Source organism: Vigna unguiculata, chromosome 3 (genome assembly GCF_004118075.2).
Source record: "Vigna unguiculata cultivar IT97K-499-35 chromosome 3, ASM411807v1, whole genome shotgun sequence".
NCBI lineage: Eukaryota > Viridiplantae > Streptophyta > Magnoliopsida > Fabales > Fabaceae > Vigna > Vigna unguiculata.
Genome location: NC_040281.1, coordinates 54,268,952 through 54,277,660, shown reverse-complemented (window position 1 = coordinate 54,277,660; position 8,709 = coordinate 54,268,952). Strand labels below are relative to the sequence as shown.

Sequence of the window (8,709 nt, the reverse complement as noted above, 5' to 3'; positions counted from 1 at the left end):
TATAAGACTATAATGGTATAAGGTCATAAAACTATAAGATTATCAAAATAAAATAAAATTTGTAAAGTTATAAAATTATGTGTCGATACCTATGAAAGATGACGAAACTAAATAAGAGTCACATTACTCAATTAAGAATCATATCACCCGATTAAAAGTTACATGACACAATTAAAATAAAAAATTGAACGTCAATGACTTAATTGAATTTTCTTTTTATTAGTCAATAAATTTTAAAAATTTAATAAAAACTTAATTGAAAGTTTATAAATTTATTGAGAGTTAAAATTATAAATCATACCTATTTTATTTGATTTAATATATTTTTGAAGACATTAATTGACTACGCATTGTGTGAGAACTTTTTTGGTCCAATATTGTTTGGCCCACATCGATTTGTGAATCTCATCCGGGGGCTTCTCCCTGCACCTCCAATAGTTCTTCTGTACCCCCAAAAATGACTGTTATACCTTTATTTACTATGGATGAGAGAGTGGGTGAAAGTGGGTGGGACGCAGTAAATTTCATTTACTGCGTCGCCAACGTCCTGCACCCCCAAAACCTTATTTCTTCTACTCCCGTTTCCTTGGTTCTCCATCCCAATACAGGTTTTCATTTAAAATTTTGCTCTCATTCTCTGTGGTTTGTGGCCCCTGAGTTTTAATTTTTCACGAAACGGATTACAGAATCCGTTTCATAGTGTTATGAAACGGATTCTGTAATCCGTTTCGTAAAAAAATTTGCAATTTTTTTTGAAACGGAATACAGATTCCGTTTCATAACACTGTGAAACGGATTCTGTAATTCGTTTTAGAAAAAAAATGCAATTTTTTTTTCTGAAACGGATTATAGAATCCGTTTCACAGTGTTATGAAACGGAATCTGTATTCCGTTTCCCATACATTTTGTTTTTCTCATTCATTACAAAATTACACCTCACCCCATTACTTTTAAACCTTACTTATGTGTCCTAACCATATCTATAATAAAATAAAATAAAAATTAATAAATAAAAAAGAATCGCCCAAAACGGATTTTACATTCGCTGAAAAACCAAACAACACATCCCAAAACGGATTCCAGGTTCCGTTTCAGCACTCTGGGAAACGGCTTCCACAATCCGTTTCATCTAAAATAAAATAAAAAAAATGTTTTTTATGGGAAACGGATTACACAATCCGTTTCCTTAAAAAAAAATAAAATTCTAGGAAACGGATTACTCCAATAGTTGCTTCTTTTTTTTCTTCCCTTTTATTCACATTTCAGTCCTCAATCTTTATCACTTAAATGTAGATTATAAAAAGGAGAACAAAAACTACGCTTAAAGTAAGAGTGAAAAGATCATATGATTTTTTCAAGTTATGCTATTCTCTAACATTTTTTATTTAACGTGAAATGCCATGTTAAATTATGTCAAAAGACAAAATAAAGTTGGTTTGAGATCCTGAAACAGTGAAGGCTAGAGAGTGCGGTAAAAAAAATTATTTGGGAAACGGATTACACAATCCGTTTCCTTAAAAAAAAAATTTGGGAAACGGATTCCATAATCCGTTTCTTTAAAAAAAATATGGGAAACGGATTACACAATTCGTTTCCTTAAAAAAAAAATTGGGAAACGGATTCCACAATCCGTTTCCTCAAAAAAAAAAAAACAAAATATAATGGGAAACAGATTACACAATCCGTTTCCTTAAAAAAAAAAATTGTGGGAAACGGATTCCACATTCCATTTCCTAAAAAAAGTTAAACCTTCCATTTCACGCGTGTGAAAAAATTGTGAATTATGTATCTTCTAATTTACTGCTAAAAATAATTAAATCAATTAAAATATAAATACACATGCACAATATTATTGGGGTTGGGGGTGCGTTTTGGGGTGCGTTTTGGAGGTGTATGATTTTGGGAGTACGGTGAAAGATGGAGTAACTGTTTTTTTTACCATGGACAAACATGAAAAAAAATTAAATTTTGGAGGTACAGGAGAGATTATTGGAGGTGCAGGGAGAAGCCCCTCTCATCCGGTCTATTCAATGTTTTGGACTCTGGAGTTTTGTAGCCCAAAAAGGAGGGATCATGGAGTTCAAAGACGTTAAAAAAAGTCAAAACAAAATTAGGATTAAACAATTTCATATTCAATGGAATAAACAAGTTTTCCCTTGTCTTTTTTTTTTTCATTATTATTTTAAATATTTTTTTAGACTATTCAAAACATAAGATAATCTAAAAATCAATTTAATAATTAATTTGTTTTAATTCTACCAAATTAAATAAAAAAAATTCATAAATTAATACATATATATTTAAGTTTGATTTCAATTTTCATTTTTTTAATTATTATCGAAACAAAATTAGATGTTGATAGAACATGAAATCCCATAAAAAAAAGCAAAAATTACAAACAACAAAAAGGAGAAAATCAATCGATTTTGAGCAAAGATAGAGGTTACACAGATTGGAATGACGAGCTGTTATGCAATAACCTCAATGGTTTTGGGTATTGCAACAAATTCTTTCTGCACAGGGTCACAAAGGTGATTATTTAATAATTGTTGACAACCAGAATATAACACAGTCATCATCGTGAGTTTGTCGGTCCTTTTGTGCAATATGGATAAAATGATCCTTTTACTGTAGGTAAAGTTATCAAGAATTTTATATCGGATATGTTGTAAACTTGAACCTTTTGTTGAAACTCAATTTTATTAGTATCATTTATATGCAAAACCTTTAATGTACTTAGCAACATTCAAAAGCATCTCATACAAAATACAACCCAACATCAAATGTCTTCATGTGTGCTTATGTACAAGTGGGAATGATCCTAACAAGCTTCTTCTTCTATTCATCTGTTGGAAGAGTCATCATCCATGGAGGAATTACGGTTTTAGGTTGAGTTGATGTTGGAGTTCCTTCATCATATTTCGCTTCTGGGGACCCTCTACATCTACTCTCCCAACTCACTCAATTAGTATTATTAGTTACAAATTCAAATTCAACTCATAATTAATTGCAGAGAATGCAGGTTAAGGGAAAGAGAGAGGAAGAAAAAAATATGGTAAATGATGTAAAAATAATGAAATAGATTCAGAGGAAAGACACTGACCCAATATTCAGGGACTCCAATGGCTTAGTTACCATGACAGAAGTCACATCCCCGTTATTTAGCAACGCTTCCTGTTCTTGAGGGACCAGTGCCTTCTCTTTTTCTTTTATCTGTGGTTCACTCAAACAACCATTTATGTTTAAGATTTGAAATCCAAATTTCACAAACTAGTACACAAGCTCTTAATGAATCAACAATATAACCTTCTTGGCGAGCACGTTGTTACGTTCCCGAAGTGCCTTGTCCTGTATCACAGAATAGTACTACGTATGTCATTTCAATCAAATCAAAACAATAGAGAGAAACAAAAACTGTTCACTATCTTTCATGTCATACGAAAACCCGGTGGTTTACTATATTCAACATTATGTCGGAAAAAAAAAAAAAACTCACCTTTTTCTGAAGACCTGAAATAGATTCATGCATGGCTTGGTTCTGCACATTAACACAGAGATAATGATATTTAGTGAACAAAAATGAGTGTAGGTTTGATATGTATATACAGTTTTATTTCACCTTTCGTAATCTAATGTGTCTGAGGGCGGAATCAAGTTGTTGTTCTAAACTCTGAAGTCCTCTAAGATTTAAGCTATCAAGGTCTTCTCCCATGAAATTCCTGAAAGGAAGCACTAAAACTGTCACTGCATAATTTATTACACAAGAACCTCTTATTCACAAAACTTCAATACCTTTGATGTAGCTGTAGTACTTCCACCCTAGCCTTCAGTTTTTCGTGTTCTATGGCCCAGTTTTCCTAGCAATGCAAACAGATAATTAAACCAGTATTCTAAGGCTTTTAATTTATTTTAAAAATAACAGCTAAGAAATAAAATATCCATATTTATTTTAGTGACTGTAAGGGAATATTTCTTGAAGATCCGTGTCATTTAGAAATATGATTATATGTATAAGATAGAATTTGGATTTTTTTTTTTATGCTATTCCATTACTGTGCTTCTATAATCTGGACTCTGTGATGAAAGTGGGTTGAATTACATATTTTTTCTCTAATTATAACATATTTATGCTGAGAAAAATGGGGCAATATGAATAAATTAGACATTTTAAAAATCATTTTGGCATAAGAAGTAAGCTGAAGCCATTGTTAATTACATAAAATAAATTAAATTTATTACAACTCAACTGAAGCTAATTGTTTTCTTAGAATTAAATAATCATTTTTTCTTTTTCACTTTTCAGAGATTGTAATTATTTATATTAGTAATTAAATATTTATGAGAAAAAAAAAACTTAACTACAGAATATTCTATCTTAAATTATTTAGAAAACAAGAAAAATATGGAAAACAATTGTTTAAAAAAAATCTATTGTCGTTAGAATTAAATTTTATCCTGATTAAAATGGTAACAAACTAATTATAACCTGCAAAATTATAACATTTCTATATAACTTTTTCAATGTCCTACTTTCATTATATATCATCATTGTACTTAATGGTTATGGAAATAATAGATTATGATTGCTTGTACAATTGATTGTACAATTGATTATGATGACTAATATAATTGATTATTTTTAATCTTCACAATCGATTATGTTACTAACCATAACCAATTATGTAAACAATCATAGGTGACGTGGTTGCACCATTTTCTTTTTCATGGTTTGCATTTGTGACCTTAGCATTTCTCAATTTGGCTTATGTGATTGAGGGATGATAACAAAAGAATTTAATTATCTAATTACAAATTATATTAATAATAACTTTTATTGATTTGTATAATAAGTATATATATTAAAGATCATACTAATAGTGATCTTTGATTACTTGACAACTTATTAAAGTTGTTTCTTTGTGTACATAAAATAGCATGGTAGTAAATTAAAATTCTTTAATTGATATGAGTTTATAACTTATTCACACAGTGAAATTTACAATCATAGTAATAAGAAAAAAATATTTCTGCTAAAGAAACTAATATCGTTAACGAAAATTTCACATTATTAATAGTCCGAATTAACATTGTTCTACTTATGAATAAAATGTTAGTTTATACCTATTTGGAAAACTTGTCGCCTAACAAATATCCATTGATCACATTGATACAGGTTCAAAGTTTGTTGATGCATAATGGTTAACTTCGTGTCATGTATATAACTAATTCTTGATTATAAATATAATTATTATTGTTATTCTAAGAATATTCAATATTAATATTAGGAGGATGATTGTTTTTTCGATATCAAATACTTTAAACTAATTATAATTGTTTACATTTTATATTAGAATACCAAATAAAATTTCATGAGAACCAAATCATTTGTCAAATTTGCAAACATTAATAAAACCTAGTTGATAAAATTTAAAAATATTTAAAAAAAATATAAAAGGAAAATAAATATTCAAATTAAAATATATTTTAAATGTTTTTTTATTTCAATTTTTTAAATTCTAATAAATCTTGTTTTTATACACTGATAAAAGTTATAATACATTACTTGATCAAAATGATGTAAAGAACAAATAATAAACATAATAATAAAATTCTTGTATATTTTGAATTCCAATATATATTGGATGGTGATAAAAAAATATTCTTGACAATTACATTACATTTTTATATTGTAGTAAATAAAAGTTATATATACAATTATAGTGAAAAAGTTGCAATATGATTGATAATGAGTTAGAAAATAAAAAATAATTAAAAAAATATATCAAAATAATATTTTACATGATGAAAATAAACAACAAATCAAAATATTAAAAAATTAAAAAATGTTTAAAATAATTTGAGAGACTATTGAAAAGATCGTACAAAATAAGAGTTAAAAGTTAATTAAGTGGAAATTAAAGACTTACATTTGGTGCTTGATCACTTCCACCTTCTTGCCTCTCCGCATATGAATGCCTCTCATACCGATCAATAATTCTTTCCACACTGTTAACTCAGGAAATTAAAAGTTGCAGTGAGCAAAGATTTTATAAGTTCATTGCATCACCTTAAAGCCTACAAACAAACACGACAACTGCATTGTAAAGCAAATACCTTTTAATTCATACTTCAAATATAGCAGGCTAACGGCTTTCAAATAATTAAGTGATGATTTGCTTTCTCTACGTGTTTTTTTACTATATTAATTTTTTAATTCAATCCATATGAGCGTGTAAATGGTTAACAAAATATGAAAATTTAACAAAATAATTTCCATTATTAATTTAGAAAGAGAGAAGTAATATAAAAAAGAAACGTTGGACGAACTAACAATTTCAAATTTCTTTCATAATAAATAACCATTTAAATACAATGAAACTAATGCAATAATTTGAAAAATCAATCAATTAATAAATAAGGGAAATTTATAATTATCAATTTCCACCCTCACCAATGCGCCTAGTTTCTACCTAGAAGATTTGATTAATTATAAATAACAGATTTTGGATATAAAAACAACAAGAATGTTTTTCCTTAAAAGACCTATACTAAGGTTACTGTAATTTATGCACGTTTGCGTCCATAGTGGTCTAACATTGGTTTAAGCTTCTGTAATGATGGTTAAACATGGAGATATTGTGTTTAGCGTTTCTCGAGTGGATAAGTATGAAGCTCTTGAGGATTAAGTTTTGTTGTTTTTGTCTTTTTAGGTGATTAAGCCTACTTGCTTTTGTTAAATTAAATGATTAAGTCTTGGGTTGTGGTTTTTCTTTTGTTGAGTTTTTAATGTTGTATCGATCTTGTTATTTCAAAATATAATATATACTGATTTTGGTATTTTAAAATATATTAAAAACTTCTTTAATATATCAAAATTTATATATTTTAAAAATAAAGGAGAACAACAGCAAAAAAAAAAAAAAATAAAAAAAAAAACCTGTTTCTACCTTCATTATGTGGTTAAGCTTTGGACACATCTAGTCATTGCATACTTTTTAGCCATTGTATTATAACATTTTCCTATTTGTAATTTATTTTATTTGATACTTGTACTGTTCATCCACTCAAGTGTTGTGAGTACTCTTAAACTGCAGAAGATATTAAATAAATGATTATTTAGATATGTTAAATTTAAGTCTACAAAATTAGTTTGAAATATGTTAGGCATATTAACTTGTGGAGATATTAGCTATGTTAAATTTAAACTGAAATCCTAATGTGTAAAATCACTATTTTATAGATTGAGAGATTTAGACACTTCATTTTAAAGGCACCAACCTCATACATGTATGAATAGATATGATATTGGCCTCCAAATAGCAAATCATATACATATATTTTACTACTATATGTTTGGTCACATTCAACTTCTCTAGGGTAGATAACAAAATTATTACCTGTCTCTGATTATTTAAGTATTTTTTAAATTTAAACAAGTTGTTAGAGTTCAATTATTGCGAACTCAATTCTTCTTTCAAAAACATGTTGAGGACTTTACCAACAAAACACACGCACTCAAAAACTAACACTCAAAAGCAAAAAAAAAAAAATATATATATATATATATATATCAACCAGGAGTAGACAAATGTATAAGATTGGTCAAGGTTTTATTTTAGGTTTTAAGAATCAGTTAAATAAAATTAGTATGTATAACTCTCTTAATTTAATATTATAGAAAAAACGATTACATTACTATTTACTTTTCGTAAAAGGGGGAGAAATTAATGATAGTAACTAGGTTATTCCATTATGAATAAGAATAAAAATAAGCCTTAAAACCTAAAATAATGTCAGGTTGAATTTGTAATTAGTGAATGGAAAATCATCACAACCAAACCAATCTCCATAGTAGGTGCGATATTAAAATCAGTAGAAAGCACAGACATATAATGACGAAGAAGAACTTTCTATTCCTAACAATTCATTTGCCCAAACACCTCGCGCGCACTCGATCGAGGTGCAGAAGTTGGGTTTCTTTTCTTACTCTCAAAAATCAAGTCTAACTGAACAAGAAATCTAACGCTAATAATCTTGAAAAAGAAAAGAATCAACAGAAGCAGAAGAAAAGACATATAAACAGAGGATGAACAGGAGTGCATTGGTAGAGAAGAAATAGACATGAATTGAAGAGACAGACACATGCATATATAAAGAAAGAGAAAGAGAGAGAGAAGAGAGTGTAGTAAGTAACGTACGAAGGTTGGTTGGAGTATTCCAAAAGTTTGCCTTTAGTAGAGAAGACTATGAGAGCCACATCAGCATCGCAAAGCACAGAGATCTCGCGGGCTTTCTTGATCAAACCAGAGCGTCTCTTTGAGAAGGTGACTTGTCTGTTGATCTTGTTTTCGATCCTCTTCAACTCCACTCTTCCCCTTCCCATTGAACCTTCTCTCCTCAATTACCTCACTGCTACCGATTTCAATGGGAGGAGGAAGAACGTGAGAGGGAGAAGCGAAGCAGAGGAAAGAGGAAGTACATACAAATAAATACCGCAACTTCTCCATTCTTTATTGGAAAACGCAAATATCTTTTGGTGGGTATTTGGTATTTACTATTTTAGTCCATTGTAAATCGATAAACTATTGGGGAAACACCAGAAACCCAAACCGCTCATCGGATCTACAACGTGGTTTTCCAAAACCTGAGTGGTTTTTCCAAATACGTTGTCTACTTACTATTGGTCAGACCACTGTCCTGTCCCTGTAG

The 8,709-nt window shown here is 29.1% G+C and overlaps 1 protein-coding gene across 2 annotated transcripts; it reads right to left on the bottom strand.

The window, feature by feature from the left end:
* Positions 1–2,681: 2,681 nt before the first annotated feature.
* Positions 2,682–8,504, bottom strand: LOC114179819 (truncated transcription factor CAULIFLOWER A-like). Of its 2 annotated transcripts, none has more exons than XM_028066285.1 (8): positions 8,199–8,504; positions 5,928–6,006; positions 3,793–3,857; positions 3,620–3,719; positions 3,497–3,538; positions 3,307–3,348; positions 3,104–3,213; positions 2,682–2,938 (listed from the first exon to the last, which is right to left on the bottom strand). In XM_028066285.1, exons 1-8 carry the CDS (start codon positions 8,381–8,383, stop codon positions 2,839–2,841), a joined length of 723 nt encoding a protein of 240 aa, XP_027922086.1. In that variant the 5' UTR covers positions 8,384–8,504; the 3' UTR covers positions 2,682–2,838. The 2 variants fall into 2 exon arrangements, with proteins under 2 accessions (XP_027922086.1, XP_027922085.1); XM_028066284.1 differs by having other exon boundaries at positions 2,682–2,944; positions 8,199–8,502.
* Positions 8,505–8,709: the final 205 nt, after the last annotated feature.

Bases quoted from the DNA above. Each gene is read 5' to 3' on its own strand.
- LOC114179819 (XM_028066284.1), bottom strand. From the start codon at position 8,383: ATGGGAAGGGGAAGAGTGGAGTTGAAGAGGATCGAAAACAAGATCAAC. The intron at 3,858-5,927 runs GTAAGTCTTTAA...TTGCATTGCTAG, and splicing joins GAAGTGATCAAGCACCAAAT to GAAAACTGGGCCATAGAACA. The intron at 3,214-3,306 runs GTTATATTGTTG...AGTGAACCACAG, and splicing joins ACAACGTGCTCGCCAAGAAG to ATAAAAGAAAAAGAGAAGGC.